This window comes from Carettochelys insculpta, chromosome 6 (genome assembly GCF_033958435.1).
Source record: "Carettochelys insculpta isolate YL-2023 chromosome 6, ASM3395843v1, whole genome shotgun sequence".
Classification (NCBI taxonomy): domain Eukaryota; kingdom Metazoa; phylum Chordata; order Testudines; family Carettochelyidae; genus Carettochelys; species Carettochelys insculpta.
The window spans coordinates 113369808-113396586 of NC_134142.1; the positions used below are offsets into that span (position 1 = coordinate 113369808).

At 48.1% G+C, this 26779-nt stretch overlaps 1 protein-coding gene across 3 annotated transcripts in view; it reads right to left on the reverse strand.

Annotated features, from left to right (window-relative positions):
- The window catches only part of CD151 (CD151 molecule (Raph blood group)), a 59156-nt gene that overhangs the window by 8380 nt on the left and 23997 nt on the right, over window positions 1-26779 (reverse strand). For all 3 annotated transcript variants that reach the window (XM_074997858.1, XM_074997857.1, XM_074997859.1), the window contains exons 3-8: window positions 20763-20866; window positions 18885-19076; window positions 11383-11457; window positions 8194-8298; window positions 5419-5574; window positions 758-844 (exon numbers count right to left, since the gene is read on the reverse strand). In XM_074997858.1, the coding sequence (XP_074853959.1) occupies window positions 758-844; window positions 5419-5574; window positions 8194-8298; window positions 11383-11457; window positions 18885-19076; window positions 20763-20846 (699 nt within the window). In that variant the 5' untranslated portion in view covers window positions 20847-20866. The remainder of the gene's footprint in view (window positions 1-757; window positions 845-5418; window positions 5575-8193; window positions 8299-11382; window positions 11458-18884; window positions 19077-20762; window positions 20867-26779) is intronic.

Genomic DNA, 26779 nt, shown 5'->3' on the forward strand with positions numbered 1-26779 from the left:
CAAGCTCAGCTCTGTGTTTCACTCAAACAGCAGGAGAGACCATGGTCAGGGTGTCTTCCCCTACAACCAGCCAGGCTGGTGCAGCAGACTTACTAGCCAGGAAAAAGAGAACTGAAGTCGTATCCCATTGCCGCTCCCCTGGGAAAGCCTGAATCTTGAATCAGAGAGGGAACCCCTCCACCTTTCCCCTCAGGCACAGGCAAGCTAAGAAGAACATGTGTCCCTTTTCACATTATTCCCACAGTGATATTAACACCAGAGCACCGGTCACCTCTGGTGGCAAAGCACAGGAAAAAATATCAGGGCTCAAAACCACTCCGCACTGGCAACCTCTATGTTGGCAGTTGTGTGTGTGTGGAGGGGGAGCGGGGGTGGTCATTTCTAGAAGACCCCTTAGCCTGCGGTACGTAACAGCAAGCCCCATTCTGTTTCTCACTCTATCCGCGTTTCAGAACAAACCCATACCTTAGCTGTTGCTCTGCCAGCTGAACTAGGTCTTAGTATTGGAATGTCTCTCTTGGAAGCTCAGTTAAAGCTTTCATTTTGCCAGACACAAGGAAAGGGACCCAGCTCAGGGCATCCCTGAATTCCACACACTCCTTCCCACAGTTTGTGGAGACTCACAAACCAAGCTTCCAATGACTCAGTGCCATAACGTCCTAGCCATGCTCCAGGCTCAGTGGATGGTGCATCACTGTCCTAGCATCCCCCTCCCTTAGGCTAAGCTTCACCACTCCTGAGCAGTCAGCCCCTTTACCTGAACACACGCAATGCCAATCCCCACCGCTCCAATAATTTTCAGGTGTTCCTGGATGAAGTTTTCCAGCTTAGTGATGCAGCCACCCTGCGGAGAGAGCAGGAAGGACAGATGGGAGTTAGTTTGGCTTTAATCCCTTGCCACTCATGTATAACAACATCTGCAACCCCGTAAAGTTGGAGAATGAATGGCAATCACAATGAACAGGATGGATTCCTTGATACATCTTACTGTTATTTATGTTATGGTGGCACCTGGGACCACAGTCAGGCACTGCTGCACCATAGTGCTAGGTGCTGCACAGACAATTTGCCAAGAGCTCAGAATCTACACTTCCACCTTTGTTATACACACAGCATACATGGACAGGACCCACTGTCACAGCAGGCCTCCCCAACACCGGCCTGACAAATTGCCAGTGAATGGGGCAGTGGGCTCAGAGCTCAGGGTAAGACAGCAGACTGGCTGGGTATACGTAACGGGGAGGCAGTCCCCTCATAGAGACCAATGTCAGCCCTGAAGCCACAGGTGAGCAAGGCTGTGACCTCCCATACACCTGGGGCAGAGCTGAGTTCTAGTGCCAGTGAGGAAATCTTTCCCCTCCCTATGTGAAAGGCCTCACCCTTGCCCAAGCCCACCCGCAGGGGGTACAATATTGATACCCACTGATCCCACAAGTTCTACCCTATGATTATAATGGCTTCAACGGAACAAAGAGCAAGGAAGCCCTTGTTGGGTCTCCACGAGCGGCAGCTGGGACTGGTCACAAGGTCCTCTTAACCAGCAGCATCCCTTTAAGGAGAAGTCCATATAGGTTGTTTCTACAAGAGATGAGGCCTGGTGGTGTGAGCCCAGAAAGACCAGGCACTGCCTGCCTCCATCTTGTAATTATGTCCTTCGTTGGCAGCCTGCTTTCCTCCCAGCCCCATCAAGTCATGGCTGCCACAGCAGCGGCAACAGGGACAGCTGAATTTTGATCCAAAGGCCTTTAAATGATTAAGTAAATTGATTGAGTGTGACAGCTCTTCTGTGAGGCAAGACACCTTCCAAACAGAGGGTAGCAAGGCCCCTGCCCTGATAGCTTACAACACACAGAGAAAGGGAAGGAGGAGACAGGAGCGCAACATACAGGTAAAGAGTTAGGAATGTTAGACATCATTAACAAAGGGATAGAGAAGACAATAGAGGATATCTTAATGCCTCTACATAAATCCATGGTACACCCACATCTTGAATACAGAGTATAGATGTGGTTGTCTCACCTCAAAAAAGACATATTAGTATTGGAAAAGGTTCAGAAAAGGGCAACGAACACGATTAGGGATTTGAAACAGGTGCTATATGAAGAGAGATTAAAAAGACTGGGCTATTAGCCAGGATGGGTAGGAATGGTGTCCCTAGCCTCTGTTTGTCAGAGGCTGGATATGGATGATAGCAGAGGGATCACTTGATGATTACTTGTTCTGTTCACCCCCTGGGACATCTGGCATTGGCCCCTGTCAGACAACGGGATACTGGGTGAGATGGACCTGTGGTCTGACCAGCACGGTCGTTCTTATGAGTTGGGAGAGGAGAGGCACAGAACTTGCTTGTTCTAGGGTTGGACTTGGGCTCGAAAATTTAAACTATCCACAGCTGCCCCATTCTGGAGCCAGTATTATGTCAAGACCCAACTCCTACACGAATCACCCACTCTTAACCAAATCCTGGAGGCCACCACACCAACCCTCTGTCCAGAGAGCCAACCCAGGCCCCAGCACACCATGGACTCCTCCTTAGAGCTGCCCCTCTCCGCCCGCCATGGGCTGCTTAAACTCAGAACTAACCCAGCCCCTAACACTTTCCCTGGGCTTCCTCTCCTGAGAACTAACCAAGTCCCTACCCCCCTGTGGGCTCCCTCTCCTCAGGGCTAACCCAGCCCCTAACCCCCTGTGGGCTCCCTCTCCCCAGGGCTAACCCAGACTCAGCCGCTTAAGGGCTCCCTCTCCCCAGAGCTAACCTGGCCTCTAATACCCCGCAGGGGCTCCCATGCCTCAGAGCTAATTCAGCCACTACTACCCCATGGCCTCTCACACACCACAGCTAACCCGGCCCCTTAAGCCCTGCACGGGTTCCATCTCCTCAGAGCTAACTCAACCACGGCTATCCCACAGCCTCTTTCTCTCCACAGCTAACGTTGCCTCCAAAGCACTAGGCACATTCTCTCAGTGTAGTTGTGGTGCTACTGGTCCCAGCATGTTACACAGGCAAAGTGAGGGAGGCCATATCTTCTATGGATAAGAGTGTCGAGATGAGCTGTGTGTAGCTCAAGAGCTGTGTAGCTCAAAAGAGGTTCATCCAATAAAAGGTATTACCTCACTCATCTTACAGGCCAACTACGCAGATGTGCGGACAGCAAGAGGCAAAAAATGCCCACCCACCAAAAATGCCTATGTAACTTGTACTTCATCTCCTATGTGAGCCTCTCGCTCCTGAAATTTATAGCTAACAGTGGTCTGGCTAAGCAGGTGAACTGGAGGCATGAGAGCTGATTTCCCTTGTATCTGTCTGATGTGCTCAACTTAGCTGTAAACATTACTCATGCTCCTAAAATTGTCTCAGCCTCATGTGAGCCCTGCCAAAAGTACACACCCTGTGAGAAGAAATATTTGCCTTAAAAGGTCCACCTCTTCATCTGCAGTGTGTCCCATCGCAGGAAATTATAAATGAGGAAAGAACTGCAGCAAGCATTCCAACCACCTCTAATTTACCTATCTGGTGGCTGGCCAGGGGGCTAACTCCACAGGTAGGGAGCTGGCTATGCTGCTGGGAAAAATCAGGCTAGAAAGCTAGTGAACAGCCTTTAGGTTGAAGTAAATGCACTTATACTGTTATGAGCGAGGTACGACTTTTGGTACAGACTTGGTTAAAACCTTGTTCAACCTGTGTGTAAACAACAGCTGTGAGAGACATCAAGGGGCCTAAAACAAGGCCTATTAGAGCCTGCCCAGAAACTAGCCCAGTGTAGGAGGAGAGTTCCATCTGGCACTGAGAACACACAGACGCAGAGGACAGACAAGAATGGAGAGAAGGGCAAAAGCCAGGAGCGAGAAAGCCAAGCAAGCAATAGCCTGTGAGCAGAGCATCATCTTGGGGAAAACTACAGAGAGCTTTGGGGTCTCCTGTCTTGGGCAGGTAAGCTAACTAATGGCCGGCTCCTTTTGCTCCTGGTTCCTCCTGTGTTCCAAAAAGCATGCACACAAACAAGGGTGCATGAAGGAGAATGCCAGACTCCATCACTTCCCACTTGTAACTGGAACATCCTGAGGGCCCTGAAATTTGACCAGCCATTTGGGTTTGAAAAGGGGTACAAATACTATGGGTGCCAGAATTAATTACCCCCAGTATCGCTGTGGGCCCCAGGACTAGGTGGGAGGAGGGCCCAGCTCCATGCCCCAGAAGGGGAGGGACTAGGGCATTCAGCCCTCAGTGCTGCTAGGCCTGTGGCGCCAGCTCCCCCCGGCCACGCACAGCTGGAGCTGCGCCGCCAGGGCAATTCAAAGAAGCCTGGAGCTCCAGCCACTGCCACGGCTACTTTGGAAGCAGCCGCGGCTGGAGCTCTAGCCCCCTTTGAAAGGCTGGGCCTGGGGGCAACTGCCCCCTTTACGGGCCTGATTACTTCTCCAAGAGTTCACCACTCCATGAGCCAGGTAGATGAGTGCCTAGGATCCATTTGTGTGCTCTGCTAATTTGCTGATGGCTTTGTCTGTCTCAGTAAAGAGGTTTCCATGCTGCCCAAAGTGCTGCCTAGCCGAGCTCTAGCCAAATGGGATTCTACAACACCCCCTGTCCCTCCTTTTCCCACCTCTTTCCTTCATGCTGGAGGCCACATCCAGCTACCCTACCATCCTAGCACCCACCACCCTTCCAGAGGACGACTGGCTCTTTGGACCCTATTTGATGTTCACCAAAGCCAAGGCTCCCGAGATGGGACATGTGCTGTGGGACTTCAATCCAGGTTTTCAGCAGGGAACTGAAAAAGAGACACACCAGGCCACTGGGCATGACTCATTCGTCCCACCTGCACCATGCTTCCTGCTCTTCCCTTCCCCATTTCCTGGGGTGCACTTCTTGTGAGCGTCATGCTCCACACCCACAATCGAGTTCCCCGTTGCTTTTGCTGTGAGCTGCTAGCGCTGTCTGCTGCACAGGGTTCTCTAATGCTTCATTAAGCATTTTTAATGCTGTTGAGTTTTTTTTAATGCCAGAAGGCAATTTCTGTACTGACTTCAAAAGAACTACTTGCCCAATCCACCCTCGCATTTGCTAGGTGCTGCCTAGGTAACTTGTACCATGCTCCCTCAGAACATTGGCTGGCTCCCACACCCACAGCATCCACGATTAGTACAGCCCTTCTCGTAGTGCTTGTGTTGCTGGAGTGAAGACTCCTGGGTTCCACTGGTTAACAGTACCCTTTCCCTCTCCTCCAAGGATGGGTAAATTTGGCAATGGGGTTGAGAGCAAGGTTAGAGAACTCAAGTCTTCAATGTAAAGTCCGTGACAACTCCCTGACCTCAGGAGGCATTGCAGTGAGCCCTAAGGAAGCACCAAACTGGCTTGCCCAACAGGTTCCTTCCATCCAGCTGTGATCCTGGGAAAGATGAGGTCAGCCTGTTCTTTACCTCCTTGTAGATGTTGGAAGGATGGTCTCTCTTGCCACACCCTTCTGTTATCGTCTTACAACAGCTGTCCGGGAATTTCCGGTGTTCGGCATCCGCAGATTTGATCCAGATGCTCTCACTCCAGTCTGTAGCGTTACTGCTGCCGCAGCACTTGAACTGTATGAACACAAGAGCACAGGATGAGTCTGTAGTTTGTCACTGGAAAGCACAGCACCCGCCCCCCGCATCCATCCTCACTGCACCAAGCTCCAACTTATGCCCTCCCCAGAGCATCATCAAGTGGCACATCCAGCTGCTTCTGTCAGCCTGGGCTTCTCTCAGCTGCTATAATTACGAGTGACCTTTGTATCCTAAGTGCCTAAAAAAAAATCACTTAAATATCTGCAGTGCCTTTCTTTCAGCTGAGTTGACCTCAGGGCCACTTACTGCTCTGTACAGAGATGGGCCTAGCTGTAGCTGGTACACGTCTGCAGCTACTTCTGGTGTTGACAACAAAATGGAACAAATACCAGTCAAGCTAGCATTGAATCAAATTACAGATCACTACGGGCAACTTTGCTGTTTGGCATGTCCACAGCCTAGGGGGCAGCTGTAGTCAGCAGAACGGGCTTGTTCCCTGGGTGGGTTCCTGCACAACAGTCTGTCTCTCATCCCACGCCTGGGAACAACTCAGGAAGGGTTGCCTCTGTGTGCCCCCTCAGCACACTCAAGGCAATGATATGGGGAAAGGCAGACTTATGGCTAAGGACTGAGAATCAGGAGAGGAGAGCCCGATGGCCATCTCCATCACAGACATCACTGAGTTATTTAGGACCCCTTTGCCTCTACTTCCTCCTCTGTAAAACACTGTACAACACAACAGTGGTAAGGCCTGGATTAACGCTTGTGCGTTGCACTGGGGTCCTTGAGACGGGAGGTGCTAAAGAACTGCTGGTCGGCCTTATTAATTCACAGATATCAGTGCTTTGACTGCTGAAGACTAGACCTCTTTCTACGTGTGACCTACATGAGCCACAAGCCCCCAGCTTTATGGATGCCATTGCCTTGAAAATGGACTCAGGAGACTCCAAGCAACAGAATACGCACTGAGCGGCTCACCACCTTAACATAGGGCCTGAGAAAACTGACCCGAATGGGGAAGGTGAGAAAGCCCCTGCAGCAAGCTGTGCCAGCCACAAGGGAGTTGGCTCTAAAGCCTGCACAACCCTCCTGAGACCCTCTCATCAGAGATTCTGCATTATACTTGCATTGTAAGAATACCAGGCATTAGGACATCAGCTTGGTATAGGCTGGAGGCACATTCTCAGCAAGGGGACTGTCTCCTGAGGAGCGGCTGAACGGTACTGGAGGATGAAGTTAACAACACTGTGCAGCCGTTTTGATTGCTCTGTTATCCCAACTCTCTGGCAGTGCTGCCTGCAACAGTAGCAGCAGCAATGGGGCACTTTGTCCACTATACTTCACTCTTGGTGGTATTGGGAAGCTTAACTAACATTAGCGATTCACCCAGCCCCTTTTACTTACATTTTGCAGACAAACTTTTTGAAGCAGCTTTCAGTATTGACCTGGCCAACCCTAGTTCATTCAGCACGTGATGTAAAACCAACCTACCCCTTTCAGTGAATCGTACTGTTCAGTGAGCAGGAGTCCCATCTTTGAGACTGTGGATGCAGCGTCCCGCACTAATACCCATCCTGTCTGCAATGGGGGAAATGGAGTGTGATCTGTGAAGCCAGGTGCCAGCCCTGAGCAGTGACAAATTCCTCACTGGAAACCAAACCAGCTCAACTTTTATGTTAATGTTGCTCAAGGTAGGTATTAGACCTGTGAGGATGTGTTTAGTCTCAGTAGAATGCTTATAAGTTGCATGCATTAACCTTACTTGTAACATCTATTTCCTGCACTATAAGGTAATACGAAAGCTTTGCTTTATCATTGTAAAAATGTCTGCTCTGAACTTGTGAATCTAGGCAAGAAGAGTGGCTCCTCCATCCCTCAAGAAAGACTATCAAGATTAAATAGGACACTATAGAACAAGAAATGTGTTGATTGCCCCATCTACCCATGAAGAAGTTAAGTACAGGAGTGCAGCTCCCATCAATTTAAACTCTGGAGGAAGGACATATAAAGATAAAACGGTTATATCTTTTTGTTTGGATTCTTGCAAGAGCTGGAACTTAGAAACAAATGCAGAGATGCCAAGAGTCAGTCCAGTTTAGCCCTAAATTACATTTAGTGACTAGATTATGACATCTCTGTGTCCTTTTGGAACCTAAGACTGTAATTAATTTGTATTTATATGTTGCCTGCTTCAATCCATAAATAACCTTCTCATTTCTCTTTCCTAGTTAATAAATCCTTTAAGTAGCTGACTATAGGATTAGCTACCAGCATTGTCTTTGGTACAGTGGGGTCTGGGGTAAATGGCTGGTTTCTTGGGACTGGAAGCAACCTGAATACTTTGCGGTTTTGGTGTAAGTGACCTAAACCCAGCTTAGTCTGGCGAGACACACTGGTGTGCCCACTCATGGCTCCATGGGAAGACTGGCACAGTGATCCAGTAGTTCACATTTGTAACTGCTTTGGTGAAACCCAGTAATAGAACACAGTGCTGGTCTGGGGTCTCTGCCCTGCATTTTGACAAGCTGCCCTCAGGTCATGACAACCACTCCAGACATCCTGGCACCTTTCTCTCTTCAGTGACAGGAGACTGCAGTCTAAGGAGGGAATCATTTTTAGCTCTGTCATAAGTTTAAGTCTGTCTTTGAGACTTACCTCCTGCTGCAGTTTGTCCACCGCACTGGTCACCCCCTCCTCACCCGCTTTCCGGTACTTCTGGGTCATGATCTCCTTCAGGTTTTGCTTCAGCTCCATACTCAGCTAAACAAAAAGGCCAGTGGGGGAAGGTGTGAAATCATAAGGCAGACACCACCCTTATGGTCGCCCCTATTGTCTTCTCTCCAGGAGAACAGCAGAGAATCTGTGAAACCTATAACCCCAGAAAATGCCCCTCCTCCAGAGTAGACCCTAGTGATTCCAAGAAAGAACATGGACTGATTTCTGCCTCTCCCGGCTCTTTAAACCTCATTCTCCCATTTTAAAGGGCAAAAGTCTCTTACTGGTTCAAAGTTAAGTCAGCCTGGGCATGTCCATTTGCAAGGGTCCCCAGATGGACCTGCCTCCACACTGAAAGAGTTACCATCCAGACTGACAGGTCTGCCCCCAAATAGGATTGTTTCTCTCTAAACATCTCATTCCTGCCTTATGAATACTCCTCTAGTATCAAAGGGCCTCTCACACCTCTGGAAGCAGGGCTACCAGAATACTAAAGCCAAAATGATCCAGCAAGGAGTGAACAGAAGTTGCACAAGGAGATTGAAAGCATGAAGAGGGATCTTAAGACTCTTGCCTCCCTGGCTGCAGCAGCCTTGGTGATACTAGGGATATGTTCAGAAAGCAGGAATGACATTGCTCAAACAGAAGGTCTGATATTTGGAGCATGTTAAGCCAGAAAGCGTCCTTTACAGTGAATGGCTGACGCACTCATGCAAATATATCCATAAGCTTCTCTCTGTCTAGTTGGCTGATGCACCACAGACTGCTGTGTCCATTTCCTGGCATTCTCCTGCCCATCTCTGATGATAGACATCACAGAGCTAAAATCTGCATCCTTTCTAATCAGCCTCTGCCTGCCTGATCCATCCAGTGGCGATCCCATAACTCAGTGCCTGCAAAATCACAGTTCCCAAACAATATCACCCTGGGTGTTAGGTGGCATCATCAAACAGACCAAATAGGGGAGAAGGCCAGACACAGAAAAGCTTCTCTGTGTAATTATTTCTTAGTAATATGCAGTAATTGTGGGGAGGAATGCAGGAAAAGACTATTTTTGTTACAGTGGGTTGGAGGAATAGAGCCTGAGTCCCACCCCTCCTTCAAATTTGCTGAATACAGTAATGGTTCTCCAGCCCCCATCTGTCAAATGGGGGTAACACCTACCTCCGAGAAGTGACGCGAGACTTCATTCATTAATGTTTGCAAAATGCTTTGAGATCTTGGGATGGGAGGCTCTTTAGAAGCGCAAAATATTTAGTGGAGCAAAGACAAGAGGAAAAGTTTGGCAGCTCATGGGCACCCAAGGCAAACAAAGAGACAGAAAGTCCACTAGCAGAAACATTACTCAGGAGAAAAGCAATTACCTGTGGGCTCACGGGGAAGAACTGCAGCATGGAAAGGAGACAGCAAAAGAAACACAGAGTTTATATACGTGCACACGCTGGACAAGGCAGCAAAGGAAGGGGAAAAAGAAAACCAGCTGCAAAGGAGAGGAAGCAGCCTGAGCCCAGGAAAGGAAGGATTTTTACATAAAAAGGTGGTGTGTGTGCAGAGGGGATCAGTGCAGATAGTAAACCAAATGCCATTGAGTGATCTACAAAGCAGCCTGCAGCTCTTCCAGAACTACTACATCTCCCAGCATGCCGTGCTCCCCCTTGAGCCAAGAAGATTCCACCATTTCAACCATTGCACCCATGCGTTACTTTGGTCTTTGCTCAGGTCCAGATGGAGCATGGCTTTCTGGGTCCCACGGTCTTCATGGGGTCTCTTGTCCATAAGAAAGACAGAGGCAACCAGAAGGTATTCCACTTCTTACCAATATAGTACAGCTCTTTGGCCCCAGCCACACCACCTAGGCCACCCTTGGTGGGAGGTAGAGGACAAAGTCTGAGGAGCCCTGAGGCAGGATGAAAGCTCCCATCTTAAGGATGGAATCCAAAGAACCCTACAGCGTGTGACAACACAGAGCACATGAAAATGTCTGCACCCCTCTGTAACGTACACTTCCCTGTCAGACATACCCCCTGACAGTCTCCAGCTGTCAGTACTCTTCAGACACCCAGCTGCCCTCATGGGTGGAAGAGAGAAGACATGTCTGATGGAGCTTCCTAAGCAGTATGCCTCTCATTAGCAATCGCCAGCAGAATAATGCGAAGCCATCACACCCCCATGGCAATTTCAAGCTCAGCTGTCCATGACTGCAGCAGACCCTTAGGATGTTTGGCCAGAGCAGTGTTGCTCTATCCCCAGCCACACCATTTCCTGTCCTTACTAACCCAGACATATTACTGGGAGCTTACTGGGTTGAGCAGAGGCATTGGTGCTTGGCTGTTGGCCAAGATAGTAAGGGATGAAACCAGTGTTCCCTCTGGTTTTTCTATCCATAGGAAGAATAAATTTTGCTATGTGCACCATGGTATGTGTGGATGTGCACCACCAATAGAAACATATGCTGGCTGCCAGCTGTGGGCAGCTGTGGGCACTCAGCTAATCAGCTGGGTTGCATATGAATCTCTCCTGAGCGGTCACCCAAGTGCTCATCTTACAGGGAACACTGGATGCAAGCCCATGCTCTGGGTGTCCCTATGCCTCTGACTGTCAGCTGCTGAGACTGGACAATAGAGGATAGATCACTTGATGACTGCTCAGTTCTGGTTACTTCCTTTGAAGCATCTGGCATTGACCAATGTTGTAAGACACAGCACAGGGCTAACTAGGCCAATTCTTATGGTCTGCTTCATGGACATACTAGATGGCACACCTGTACTACAAGTGTCTGTGTACCCTTCTTGGCCTCTGAAAAATCTCAAACTGATTCTTTTCTGTAGAAACACCACGAGTCACTCCAACAGACATCTTCATGAGGCATCACAGAGGGAATGGGAGGGAGAAAAAGGATGTGCAGAAAGGAGCTGAACTGCAGCTGACTCCCAGACTAATGTCTTGTCAAATCTGGTTTATAACCTGATGCACTTTGTACCTAGGGGGAAGTGAGATGGGCCCAAACCAAACCATGGATTCAAAGCCCTTGAAATTCTGGTTTATACCCATCTCTGAATAGAAATGGGATGATAAGGAGCGTCTCCTTCCCTCCCAGATTTGATCCTCTGAGTCTGACACTTAACTTACCTGTTGGTAGTAGATATAGGCCAGGATCCCAGCAATGATCTCAAGCAGGAAAATGCACAGAAGCAAGATGAAGTACTGCAAAACAAAGTAAAATCATGTATGTTAAAACAGAGGATCAGGAAGCGGGGCAGAGAAATCCTAGAAGTTACAGTTCGATTATCAGGAAAAAGGCTTAAATCCACTGGCATTACAGCAGCTCTCTAAGGCTGTGTCTTGGCTAGCCCCCAACTTTGAAGGGGGCATGGTAATTAGGGTGTTGAGAGATTGCTAATGAAGTGCTACAGTGCATATGTAGCACTTCATTAAGTTAAATCTCTCCCATGGCAACTTCAAAGTGTCAAACCTCAAAGTGCCAGCTTGCATGTAGTTGCGGGTCAGCTGCAGGTACTTTGAAGTGCCTGTACTACTTCCAAGTCCCTTTAAAAGGGACTTCAAAGTACCTGCAGCTGACCCATGGCTACACGCAAGCCAGCACTTCAAAGTTTTATACTTCGAAGTTGCTGTGGGTGAGATTTAGCCTAACGAAGTGCTGCATAGGCACCACAGCACTTCGTTAGTAATCTCCTAACACCCTAATTACCATGCCCCCTTCGAAGTTCAGGGCTAGTCTAGACACAGCCAAAGTGTTTGCTCACTATTAGGGGCTCATTGTATTGGGCATGGAGAAGTTTAGAAGGTAATTTGAGGCGGTGCAGCAACAGGAGAGCTTATCAAAGAGTGGGAGGTGGAAGAGGAAGGAAGGAAGAAAGAGGGTAACAGTGGTAAGGGTATCTAGTAAAGGGCAAGACAGAAATTACAGCTGAACTGAAGGCAAAATGCTCCTATTTACTTTGTCCTGCTACATGAAAAAGGGGTGAGCCAATGAAATTGAAAAGGAGGTAATCCGTGTATTGATGCAAGGAGTTCTCTTTTTACATGACACATGCTTAGCAGGGGGAGCTTCTCTGCTACAATATATCATGAAGGCAAGAATTTGGCAGGATTCCCAAAGAAGAGGACACTGATTTGGATAATAAGAAGAGTCAGAGTTGAATTAGTGAGGATAAAAAATAAATGTGTAAGAGAGCTAAATGTTCATCTTTCAGGGTAGAACTCAATGGTGGTAGGAGGAAATTATACCATTCTGGGCAAATAATCCAGAATTATCTCTTTTCTAGATGCTTTTGCATCATTCTCTAAAGCAGCTGATACAGCCCACCATCAGGCTCTCTCTAAACTACAGACCTTATAGCAGAGTAACTGCATTGCAGCAGCTGCACCACTGCAAGGTCTCCCACGTAGCCACTTTCTGCCAGTGGGCGAAGCTCTCCCATCAGCATAATTACACCGCACCCGAAAGAACAGCCGTAACTATGTCATCTTCCACCAGCATAGTGCTGTCCACACCCATACTTATGTCTGTAATGCTTATTTGGTTGGTGTGTGGTTTTTTTCCAAGCCCCTTACCAAAGAGTTTTACCAAAAACAGGGCTAGTGCAGATGTAGCTTTAGAGACATGGGCTGGGTGAACCATGGGTCCAAGCTAGAATGGTTGTTTCTATTACCGGTTATGTATAATGATAACTAAATATACACACACTAGACTCTATGGAGGCAATAGCTCTGTTGCTCACGCCACCCGCCCCAAAATACAGCGGCACCAGTTGCTCTGTAGAAACTCAACACTAGCTTGTTAAATAGAAGAGGAACATCGGACAGTGCCAGGCAGTAAGAGCCTCAGAATAACCATGTATCCTATGGGGATGGCTCTTGGAACTGAACAGAAGCCAAGGATGAGGCTGCAGCACAGAGAGCAACTGTAGGGACTTTGTGCTTCATGGCCAGCCAGCTAGTAAAAGGAAATAATGCAACAAGGAAGCACCATTTGGCAACTCCAAAGCTCCCTGATTTGGGGTGGGAAATTCCCTCCCTTGGGGACCCTCCAGGAGAACACAAGAGTGCAACATCTCTGAACTATGCCTGTTACACAAAGTGAAATTCTTCCCTGTGAGCCACAACAGTCACAGAGAACAAGAAGTCCTGTGGCACCTTATAGACTAACAGATATTTTGGAGCATAAGTTTTTGTGGGCAAAGACCCGCTTCTTCAGATGCATCACTCATGCATCACAGGACTTCTTGTTGTTCTCAAAGATACAGACTAACAGTCACAGTTAGACTTTCATAGCAATGCTTAAACTTAAGCAGTGCACACAGTAAACACGCGACTTACACACTGGTTGCGTTTCCAGGCAATCACATGTAAGTCAAATTTTGTGTAAATCGCGGGGAGCCAGGAAACTGACCAGCTGCCTGGTTCCCAGCTCCCCACCACTCCTTGGTGCTGGGAGACTGACCAGCGCAGCACAAGCAGAGGGCAGCTGAGGGCAGAGGAGCCAGGAGCTCACAATTTTGACTCACATTAATCCAAGTAATGTGCAAGTCGAAATCATGTAAATAGGGGTTTTACTGTACACTGTAGTAGTAATAGTGGTACATAAGCTCCAGAACTGAATTTCACACCCCACCCCCCTCAATGAGCCATTGAGGGTTAATTTCCATCGTCAGTGTAACTATGTGAGATGGAAGAAAAAGAGGATGAATTGAACTGGGTGCATTGTTTAATCTTTTATATCCCTCATGTTGGCTTGAAATTTCAAATTTCTGACTGTAATTTTCACGTTGGTGAAGGAATCAAACTGACCTTTCTGGACACCAACTCATGTCCTCTTTCTAAAGCACCCAGTGCTGTGGGATCTCAGCATCTTAAGTCCAAATTCCCAGCCTAACCACCCTGCCGTCATTTAAGCTACTATCCTGAATGTCACGTCACCATGGCCATGGTCACCTAAATGGCTAATGCCAGGCCATTCTACTAATCATCATTAAGTGAAGAGAAGGGCCCAAATCTGGGCTTATCCTGTAGTGCTCTACCTCATCACAGCACAGTTATTGCCCAGCAGTCAACACTGCTGTCTTCCCCATGCACCTGCCTCACCAGAGAGCCTTGCCCCAAAGCTGGAGAGAGACCTCTAAGGAACCGTGGCTCCATATTCATTCTAATCATGGCTGTTCTGCTAAGGTTGTCAGGTAACATCAGTTCTGATGGTGATTTACCACAGCAGGTACCAGAGACACTGCCCCATGTGCACAAGCTGAGTTCACAGGAAGAAGTGCTGCTGGGATGCTTCATTCTTGTTCCAACCCTGATAGCTCCTCTCCTTGCTGTCTTGTGCTGTTCTGCACAGGGAGCAGGCATGTTTCTGGATTTGATACCCAGCTGTACCACAGTGAGCAGGGGAGATGCTATGTAAGGTCCCATAAAGCCACTGCAGTCCCCCAAAGTGCCAGGCACCTTCTCTCTGTTTGGTGTGATTCTCTGGAGTTCCCAGTCTTTAGGGCTGAGGGGTGGTGAGGGGGAGAGCTATGTTGGGGCCTAAGTTACGGCACATTATTACATTCCTAGGCCCACGAAAGAAATGACATAACCCCTCCAAAATCCACGGTTAGTGCCAAATAAATGCATTCGTTTGTTACAAAAACAAGAATTGGGAGCAACTAATTAGACTTTGCCGCATAGCTTGTCTTTTGCTATGTGCCGCCTCCGTTTCTCACTATGCCTCCTCTCTTTGTCTGAAGGCACAGGTAATCAAAACCCCATGCTCAGGGAAATTATGCCAACGCATCATCCTTGCCTGTGGGTCAGATTTTCTCTTTCACCCCCTGCTGGGATTCAGCAGCTGCAGGGGAGGGACAACTAGGTTTTATCAGCAGGCTGGGCTTTAAGAGGAGTGCACAATCTCAAGCATTCAAACTCCCCCGCACTGGCTCTCAGCTGAACATTGCAAGTGTCTGCACATGCTTGTACAAGGTGCCCATTCATACCATGGGAATGAGTCACTCGATGGAGTACTGGATAGCTGAAGGCTGGGCACCACACCAGAGGAAGGCTGATGGACAAAAAAGGAGAGGAATGCTCCTAAATAAAGGGTTTCTTTCTTTTGTTGTAGCGCAGCTATACAACACCTCTCTGACATCACCATGCCGTCAAGCTGCTGTATTAGGAGAAAGAAAACAATCACCTCACTAGAAAGTTTCTCTTTCCTTTATCTGTTTTCACCATGTTTTCTGCACTGATATCAAAAGGTATTCCAGTGGAGCTGGCACGTATCACAAGGCCTCAGCTCACCCTATCCTAAAGGAGCTTTCCCACCTGTTACCAAACAGCTTTTATCAGAGCCTATACAGAGTGAAGGTTACTACAGCAACCACCTGTGCACTCAGCCTGTGCTAAAACATCTTGTTACTGTTTGCTCTGCCTGGTTGTTTCATTTACCTGTCACACCTTGTCTAGACTATGACCTCTGGAGCAGGAATGGTCTCCTACTCTGCAAGTACAGCACCTAGGCCAGATGTGGCCAACTTGCAACTCTTGAGCCACATGCAGCTCTCTGAGCAATGAAATCAGGAGCCGTGCGTCAGGGGTGCTCACTGCCACTCTGCATACGCGCCCCAGTTCTTGGAGGGAGATGCTCATGGCGGCGGCTCCGGAGAGTCATCAGTATTGGGTTAGAGCCGGGGGTGGGTACAGAGGCCTGCCTGGATCCGGGGAAGGGGTTAGAGCAGGTGAACTGGGGGTGCCTGACTCTGAGGGAGCAGGATGACTCTGGAAGTGCCTGGCTCTGTGGGAGGGCACTGAGCCATGTATGATAAATAAATGTATCTACAGATAGATGTATAAAAATAAAATATATAATATTCAGTTCTTTGCTCTCTCTCTCTCTACAGCTCATTGGGCTCTTAGTCTCTAACTGGTTGGCCACCCCTGACTTAGGACAATGAGGCCCAAAGCTAGTTATAGCCTGTGAGCACAGCTGTTATTTAAATAATAGCAAAATGCTGTCCAGCACTTCTCCACCAGAGCTAAATATTTGAGAGCCATGTAAGCAAGTGGGAACAACAAGGATTGCCTTTTATATTCATCTTTTCATGGGCTCCTGCTTTTGTTGTGTGCACTTTGCTGGTCTCCATGTGACTGCAAGACCTATGATCACCTAACTGCTTGTAATGAGCTGTGCATTCCAGTAGTGATATATACACGTTATGTTCCTAAGCCTCAATTATATTTCTCTCCTGTTTAATGCTATTCCATAAGCATAAAGCAGGAAGAAAGCTGCCAAGGAGGCTGGGGGGCTGAGGTAGGATCCTAGGTGAAAACCCTACAGCATGTCCACCTTTGCAGTCCTGAGGGACACCTCAGAAAGCATTTGCTGTGCAAGGGCCTGAACTTGACATCCCTGTGTCCTGGATGTTCTTGACTGCTACAGTGGCTGCAGCATCACAGTTCCAGTAAGAGTAAGTCTTGGGATTGCTCTTGCCTTGCTAGGGGCCTGATGACTCCCTGACCCGTATAAGGAGTTGAAATGCAGAGTGGGGGTGAACTATAACATCGTGGGACTGGATCCTATAGCTCTTGCTCAGACAACTGTCCCTCACTGCAGGCCTGGAATGCCTGGAAGCAGTAGTGATGCCCCAAGTACTGGGAGCACTATGGCATCGCTGAATGAATGGTAACCAGTGATTAGAAACGAAACCCGGAGGAAAGTCTTGAAGTGGGAGTGAAAACTCACCACTAGCTCTACAAGCAGCTACAATATACCTTCCTGGTTCAACAGCCCTACCACATGCGTATACATCCCCCTGCCTCTGTCTGAAATTATCCTTGCAACTTGCTTTGGAGAACTGCTGGGAAATTACTGGATGCTCGCCATCAAGGCATACCTCTGTATATACATGAATCGTTGGTACAGAGAGGAATGGGGATAGACTGGCACAGATGCTTTTGTCTTTGTTCTGAACATGTAAGGATTACTGGTTGACCTCAGCGCTGGCAGGAGCCTCCAGCTAGACCAACTCAGCCCTGCTGAGCACAAAGTATTTCTTTTGTGTGTTACTTGGTATCAACTAAACCAGAGGAGAAGATAGACAATAGATCTGTCACAGGCAGCCACACAGAGGGCAAAAGAAAAGACAGGGAACAATTATCAAATTTCTGTCAAAATAACAAAGAAAACCCCACCAGATTTTCATTTGTAAATTCTCGCGGCAAACGAGAGACAAAGGAAGATGAATAGAGCTCTTTAGTACAGTGAATAATGGTGCTAGTGCCAAAGTCAGCCCAGCAGGGCCTGGCTGGTGGGTGGGGCCCTTGGCAGCACACCGAAAGCAAGGCCCAGCCAGTGGATGCTGAAGTCAAATGGAGTGCGAGGCCCTGATGGTGCACGGCCCAAGGCAACCGCCTTCCCCTACGGCTGGACCTGACTGGTGCCCAAACTGCTGAAGAGCAGGAGCCAAATACCGCCCTCAAGAACCAAACGAACAAACCACTAGCAAGAGCTCCCAAAAGCTTGTCACAGGCCTTTTAGAGGCCTTTACCACCACCACGTATTTTCAGTTCATACCCGCACCCCACGAATTGGGATCACAGTGTTGCTCATTGCTCTTTTCCTTTCCCTGACCCAGCCTCTGCTCCACTCAGACTAAGGAAGGAAGGAGATGGCATATTCGGACCAGTGGCAGTTTGCGAAACTGAAGGACTTGTGAAAGCACAGTGGAAGTGTCCCCTTTTGTCATTGTGAAACGACAATTAATGGCCCTGTGCTTTAAGTTACTATGCTCAGCTCTCCAGAGAAACTGTTCTGTGAATCACCACCACGTTCAGCACCAAAAGGAGATCAGAGAGGGTGCAAGTGAAAATTAGAGCAAATCTACCCTTATAATACTGCATTGGTGCAGCTAACAAAGCAAGTGTTGTAGTGCCGGCATGAAGATGCTTTACATGAATGGGAGAGAGCTCTCTCATCTAATCCACCTCCCTAAGAGGCAGTAGCTACATCAATAGGAGCCCTCCTGCCAAAAAGTGCTATCTACATACAGGGTTTTGTCAGCCTAACTACATCATTCAGGGGCGTGGATTTTTCACACCATAGACCCGCATAGTTGTAACATGGTAAGTCTATATAGTGTAGCCCAGACCTGAGATTTATTAGGGCTGGTCAAAAATGGCCAATGGAGAGGGTTTGATTTTTATATTAACAAAAAGAAATTGGAGGTTGTGCATGAAAATGTTTGTACTTCTAGAAATTTCGTAATGCTCAACACACCAACCAAACCAAATGTTCTGCTTTGAATAAAGCAGAATCACAGTTACTTAATTTTTGGTTTGCCTCCTCTCCCAATTTCTCCCAGCCTGACATTTCCTTTCTTTGGAAAAGTTTTGGCATGCTCACATGAAAGGTACCATGTAATTATTACACAGCACCTACTGAAACACACAGAAACCGATACCTTCCCCAGGTGGGACAGAATGAAAGGAAAGTTTCCTGTCTAACAGATCATCCAGCCCAGCCAAGGAGAGCAGGTCTGTCAGTGGTTTGGGAGTCACTAGTACAGCTCTCCAGGAGGAACAGAGATGCACAAGAGGGTCTGCACCCAGCACTGACCCAGGCCACACAAAACACTTACCACTCTCAGCAGATTCCGCCGCTCTTTGAAAGTGGCACAGCACCCGAGGATGCCAGTAATCATGACAATGATTCCTGCCACTACCAGGATGTAGGTGGTCGCCATGTACGTGTTGGAGGACAGGAGACTGATATAGTCACTCTTCTCGGCCAGGGTCCAGATGCCCACCGCCATCACAGCCCCACCTGCCAGCTTAAGGAAGAGAGACACAAGGAAATGAGAAGCATGACAGGTGGTACTGCCTCCTTTTCAAGAGGGACATCCCCCTTCCCAGCCACAGGATCAGATTTCAGCCCACTCATAGCACTCACAGAGGGCCTGATCCAAGACCTATTCAATTCAGGGGAAAGAGTCTGACTGATTTCAATAGGCTTTGGATCAGGCCTTAAATGAAACTAATTCTCTCCCTCCCCCCAGTCTCTCAGAGCCCTGGCGCGGTTCCAGGGGGAGAAGTGACAGTATGCCACAGTATTTTCAGGAAGTCGATGCCAGCTGGGTGGGGGGGTTGACTACACCCAATGGGGAGCTTTTAACTGGGGGTGTTCTGTGGCTCCAGGATTAATCAGGTTCTTGGCTCTCATGACTGTCTGAGTGTCCCAGAGAGGCAGCAAAAGAAGAAGAAAAGGAAAGGGAGGGCATGCTTTGCACCAATGCGGGATGATCCAGGAGTGATACTGACCACTTCTGAACAACAGCTATGTTAGTACCTCGTTCCATGATAGTACCACTGAGGGATGGGGAGGTTAAGACTGCGAAAGGTGAGAACCCTGGTGAGTTAAACCAATGAAAATAAACATTAGCATAGGAATACCCCAGCAGCAGGGGTGCATTGGGTGAGCCAACATCTCTCCTTCAAGCTTCTCTTCCTCTTTACAGGCCTTGTGCTCACTGGAGTTTTTTATCTGGCTGATAATTCACAGAGGGTGTTCATAATTCATTCCTCTGTAAAAGCTAGCCTGGACCCTCCCCAACCGTTTCTTCCAGCCCACAAATGTCTGTGGTTGACAACATGCTGATCCCTTGACTTGACTTAAAACCTTGTACTCCGTGTGGAGCATAGGTCATCTATAAGACTCTTCTACTTCACCCTTTTAGGGTTAATTGCAGATGTTTCCATAACTTTTTTGGTTTTGTTTCTGTTTTGTTTTTGTTTTTGTTTTAAACAGATAGGGCTGTTAACCTTAAGCCAACCCATTTTACCTTGAGGAGAAGTGACGGAAATTTGTTGGGTCTGTACCCTTTCACCTGTCTAGTTTGTTTGACCCTTCTAGGGGCTATAGCTCCCGCTGGCATAGCTCTCTGGGTCCTGGAGATACAAGCCACACCACCATGACAAGGAATGGTTCTGATCCCTTGACCATCTATTAATTTGAGGCAAAAAACTCTAGTGTAGCTGTAGCCACAGTGACTATCTACATAATTCAGCCTAGCCATCTTCACTCAACAGGCAGCTAGTGATATGCTGCCAGGCAAAATAGGAGACAAATGAGTGATGTCCTTTGCCATTGGGCTGCCCTGGAGTATCTGATGTCTTAAGAGTTAGGCTCTGGGTCATCCTCCCCTGGAAGCGGGCTCTTCTTTTGGCCACTCACTGATGTTGATACCTGCTCATTTCAAGGCCTATTCCTGGTCAGATAGGTTTATAACCCTCCTCCCAGTGTTGGCAGCATGAGTTTAGTTAGATACCTGGGGTGAAATTGTGGACACAATGAAGCCAAAGAATGTTTTTGTCTCTGTTTTCAGTGAGGCCAGGATTTCACCCCATGCAATCCATCCCAACATCACCACCGCAACAACAGATGTAGCCCTCAGCGAGGGGGATGGTCACACACACACACACACACACACACACTTGTGCTTGGGCAGCTGGTCCATTACCCAGAAGAAGAAGTTGAAGATGAAGAGCAGGTATTTGAGGCAGATAGTGCCGCATGTCTCCTTTTTCTCTGCGTACTCACGCATCTTCGCAGCTCAACAGGTCTCTGAAATGGGACACAAGAAGCAAAGCCGGTTAGTTTTTCCATCTCCCACCATGAGGACATCGCAGCCCTCCTCCTGAGAACAGCAACCATTCCTCATAACCTGTGCTAACATCTCTAACAGAGGGTACATCTTCACTACATGGAATATCAACCTGGTCAGGTTGATCTTCCAGGATTTGATTTCATGTGCCTGGTAGGGACTCGCAAAATCGAACTGCATGTGGCCAGCAGTCGACCCCTGTATTCCTCAACATCATGAGGAGTAAGGGAGGTCAACAGGAGAGTTTCTCCCATCAACCTTCCTCTGCGAGGACAGCCACGTAGTCAACAGAAGATAAGTCAATTCTAGTTATGCAACAGGCCTAACTAGTTGCGCATCTGCAATCAACTTTAATGTCTAGTGTAGACCTGGCCTGAGAAACTCCAGCCTGATGAGACTCCAAAATGAGCTATAAAACAAAAACTCCTGCATCCCGATCATTGTTCTAACCCTGCTGAGAGAGGCCATGTAATCATCTCATCTGATTGTGTTACCCCCATTCACCGTCCTCTCACTCCTCCTCCTATTTGGTGGGCACACTTCCTGTGGCTCATCTTCAGTCGGACTGTAATGTCCTGGGCTACGGACCATGCCTATCCATATGTGTGCACAGGACCTAGCACAACAGCACTGTAATCCTGAATGGGGATTGCTACTGTAATAACAAGCCTGATCAATCTCAAAAGTAAAAAAATCATCTCAGGAAGAATATGGAAAAATTCCTCCCCAACCTCTCTCTTATTTTGTCCAGTCTGAACAAAAGAAATGCAAGTCTCAGGCCTGTTCAAAACTACATCCTCAATCCAGCTCAAAGAGGAGTAACTCCATGAGAATGTCAGAGAATCGAAAGGAGTTTCATGGACACAAAGGAGCCAATGGTATTCACGTAGGATTCACCCTTGGGATAAAATCTCTACCATCTCAGCCAGCATCCAAGTGACTCAGTCCCCTCCCTGGAATTCTTCCTTACACTCAACAACCATGTTCCCAGAAATCACAGCACTGGATTAGATCCCTGGTCCATTCAGTCTAGTCTCCTGTCTCCAACAGAGATCAGCACTAGCTGCTTCAGAGGAAAGAGCAAGAAACCCTGCAGATGGCAATTAAGGGATATCTGCTCCCTAGCAAAGTTCCCTCCTAAAAGCCATAATTTAATAGAGATTACTTCAAACCATTCAGTAGGAGAATTTAGATCTCTTTTAAACTCCTGGGCAATTTGAATCCCTACTATTCTAGCTGTAGACTTGCTCGCCTAATAACTACCCAATCCTTTTTTGGAATCCTGCAAACCATTTGGCCCAACACATACCCTATTGCAATGGGTTTCAATAGCTGCTTGTATGTTACCTCTTCCCAGCTCATTGCCACCTTACCTGTCCTTTAGATCATGAAGGTCTTAAGCCCCTTCCAAGAGCCAGCTCTGGCTCCCAAGGTCAATTTTAACAAGCCCCAGGAGGAAGAAGCACATGCAAATTGGGTTCCCACTGTCTGCTAGTCATTGCAGATACATGTTAAGATGGACGTGCTGGTCATGAGGCTGGGCCAGTCTCACCAAAGGACATTGGAGATCCTGTCCATTTCTGATCTGAGCAAGGCCCCAGCAGGTATCAGTGCGACTCCACTGCAATCCAACTGAGGATCGGGCCCTTTCAGAGAAACCTGACTCGTCTGTGTGGGGGGTGGCTCGTAGAAAAGTGGCAGAGGGTGGGAGTGGCTCATTGAAAAGTATTACCAAGAACATCAGTATCTACACAGCTGTTTTTGGTAGTCAGTGGAGACATAATCGTGTCCTTAATTGCGCTCCTGAGGTTACTCTTAGCTCCAAAGAGTCATCCCCCGCAACAAGGGGTGGTAGGTGCTTCTCCTGCCTTCTCTCTTTCTGATGCCATGTGCTGCACCCAAATTAAATTGCCAGAGTTGCCCAAAGCAAAGAGCAACTGGGCAGGCAGCCTGCCAGCTTTTTCCTCTCCCCATAGAGCCCAAGGTAGGGCTTGTTGGGGGGGAGGGTTACAGAAACTTCAACCTATGTAACTGCATGTAGGTTCAAATCCTTCATAGACACACACTGCACCAGTCCAAGCCCAGTCCAACTACCCTGGGCCTCCTCCAAGCAAACCTCTACACACTGGGCTCTAGCTGAGGGTCTTCTTTTTTATATGTACCAGGGCAGTGCACCAGCATCTGCTTCTCTGCTGGAGCTGGATGAGGCCAGGTCTACAGTAGAAACTATCATCAGTGTTACTGCATCGCTCATGAGTGTGAAAAAGCCACACAGCAACACCGACCTAACCCCAGGGGCAGACAGTGCCATGTCAATGGGAAGGCTTCTCCTGCCTCTCTGAGAGATGGATCGATGGTGCAACAGGACAGGCTCCCCTGTCAGAGCAGTCAGGTCTTCACTCAAGTGCTACAGTGGCAGCAATGCAGCTATTACACTGAACATGAAGAGCAGCCCTGAGGGAAGGCAGGGCAGCCCACTGCAGGGAGAATTTCCCTTTGCTTCTCTCAGGTCAACAAACATGCAGGATAGGCCAGTGCTTTGGGAGCCAGCCCAACAGGCGCATAGGAATGTGCCCATCCCCACAGCTGATCTGCTCCAGCCTCTCCTTGGTTTGGTTTCACAAGAAAACATTTTTCCCCTCAGAGAGGATCTGACACCCTAGCTGGCAAGGGAAAGTCAGTTCACGAGGGATGGGAGTGTCTCTGAGGGCATGGATGGTATTCAGCAGAGAGAATAACCACCAGGCTGTTTTCTCCTGGCTTCTGGACAACTCCACTATCACTTAGAGCAGATTAATTACCACATGGCTGAGTGAAACCAGCAGGGAGTGGATGGTAGTGCCATCATCCACACCAAACAGCCCTGTAATAGCAGAGGGATTTTTCCTCTACTTTTAAACAACATTCCTATGAGTTTAAAGTTCCTAAGGGGACAGATTTAAAGCCCAAAAAAATCTTTGTTTAGCCAATTTATAGCAGCAGGGCTAATTCGTACAATCTGCTACCCCTACAGCCTCAGCCCACACAATCTGTAGATAATTCAGCCTGCAGGGCCCGTGCTCTCCATGGCCTATTGCCAACGCCTGCCAGTAAAGGGGCCATTGAGTGCAAACTGTGATGTGAAACTTCCTGAGCTCAAACAACTCATTTCATAGACATTATTAGGAATGCGCCACACTACATAAGATTTGAACTAGCAACCAAGATGTGAGAGACCTGTAATAGTTTCTAATCCTCTGAGCCACCCAGCAGCCAGCTCTGGAGTCCCCTGCTACCTTCACAGGGTCCCACAATGCCCTCCCTCATCCAGTAACATCTTACCCCCCAAAAGAATCACACTATGCCCTCCGTCGGCACTGCATCAGCTTTATTTAGAAAGAACAGCCCTAGGTTTGTGCCTTTGTCTCTCACATACAGCAGTCAAATGCAAGCGTACCTTAAATCAGTGGTGGAAATGTGTCTTTGTCCCAGTAGATATTTATTCACATGAATCCACCCAGTAGTTTGATATGAGGCAACACAAGTGAGTATTTCCCACCCAAGACAGGAGGAGGAGCAACAAACTAAGATTGACGTTCAGAGGAGGGAGATGACTAGAAACCACACAGCAGAGCCCACCAACCCCAGCACAGGTTCCAAGAGTGGCACGTGAGACGATCTTCATCTGCACATGAGGCGGGAGCTCAGCCCCACCCCGCCTCCCCCAAGCAGCCTGGAGGTTGCTCACAGCCATACTGCCTGTGGATTAACAAAAGACCAGCTAATGCTACCCACCCGCACCTAAACGGTGAAGTTCTGCATCTTAATTAATTAATGAAGCTGTTGTAGTAGGACTGTTAGTGACTTTAAAATGTCTCATTGGCACTCGGACTGTACACAGAGGTCAAAAGGTCAAATTTCAGCACTCTGCCTTGGAAAGGTTGCTGACCCCTTCCGTACAGTAAGAGATGAAGAGGAGCCAAAGTTGAGGTGAAAGACTGAGCGGCGTCTGGGGAGGCAGGAATGAAAGAGAAGGGGGTGGTGGGTCCAGGTCATGGTTTAGGTGCAGGCAGGGCTGTGTGAGGGGGCAGCTTGCCAAGCAGTTATCCCAAGCTGCCAGTGACTTGCTGCTGTGAGCACTGTTCCCTTTCACTCCCTGCCCCCCACATCCAAAAGCTATGGCAAAGTAGCGTGGTGAGGAGGAGCCTTTTGTTTCTTTCTTCTCCTCAGCAGCCTACCCCCAGCAGGGTGCCTCCAGGAAGGGGGAGCACTCCGGAAGTGGTAACTGGGAATTGCTCCTCTGCTTGTCACGTACCTGGAGTAAGGGACGCCTGAGCGGCACAGCAGGACATCCTCATTCAATATAGCCTTTAAGGTGCAGAACTTAAGCCCCATGGCCCAAACCTTCCCTTGATCCATCCCCAGTAAGGCTCAGACCTTCCCTCCCTGTGCAGCACAGCAAGCCATTGCTAGCACTCCAGCCTGCTGCAATTCTCCCTGCCCTGACCATGCGTATGCACACACGCACGCACACACAAACACACACCAGCCCCTGCCCAGCTGAAGCACTCATGCCAACTCACCCCACTGCAGGGGGAAGGGAAGCCCGGAGCCTTACCCCCAGCATCCCATGACGATATTCAACCAACAGGTGTTTGCATAAGGTAGCCTATGTGAACTGGTAATATACTGGGCCTGAAAATTATTCTGCGCTGTATGTACAGGTTGTTTATAAAGCATTGTTTATGAGAGATGGAAGTATGTTCTTCAAATGTGTTCTGGAAGCAATGTAAGCAGCCCATATGCCCTAGACACTATCTGGCTGGCTTGAGTACAGGCAGAGAACAATGGAAGTACATTTACATATAAGGTAAACAAAACAAGTCAAAGATAAAATAGTTGAGTGAGCAAAATCTGCAAGCCCAGGAAGTCTCCTTGGCTTTTGAGAAAAAGAAAATGGACAACAGAAAATAGAATGGAGGAGTCAAAAATACATCCTACAGGTTGAGCTTCTCTAGTCCAGCACTCTTGGGACCTGACCAGTGCCAAACAAGAGACTTTGCCGGATCACGGGAGGTCAATGTTGTCTAGCAGCATTACCAACACTTCTGCTGCCTACTGTGGTCTTACGAGACATTTGGGGTAAATTATAGCTAAACAACAGCACAGAACACTGACAGGCAGGACTGATGGCTGTAAACAAACTTTATGGGACCATGGGAAACACAAGACAGACCCACGGTAAGTTGTCATCTGGCTACATAAAATCATGGCAGATGGTAGACGTTGCTGGACAAGAGAGTTATAGACTAGAGAGGTTCAACCTATATTTATCCTTCATTTAGGGAACATCAACCTCTCAGACTGTGAATGATGGATCATCTTGGCCCGATGAACAGGAGCTGCTGAGGACTTGCTGTAAGACATTTTAAGCAAAGATATAACTTAAAAAATTAAATTTTATTCCTAGAAGAGAGGTTATTTTGTAACCCTTCTTTCTCTCTTTTATTCTTGACTGCTCTCAAGTAAATCTCTGTTCTTTATCAATAAAACTAAAGTTTTACTCTAAGCTACCTCAGTACTTGCACTGAAGTATAGAGAGAGTCCTTAGCTAATCTGGTCTGTACACAGTCTCTGTGGTGATAGCAAATGCAATAATTTTCCTGGGTATCCAGTGAGAGGAACTAGAAACTACAGAGACATCCTTGGGGACCTCAGGAACTGGGTTCACTGGCTGTTCTGTTTTGTTTGCTATATGCAGGCAAGAATAAAGAGTGGCAGAGTCTCCAGGAGGTTGTGGGTGAAGAGGACAGTCTGGTATGGCAGGGAGCTGACACACAGTCTGGTTTATGGCTCTGGAATGCCCTGAAGTGAATCTCATGCAGGCGACACAG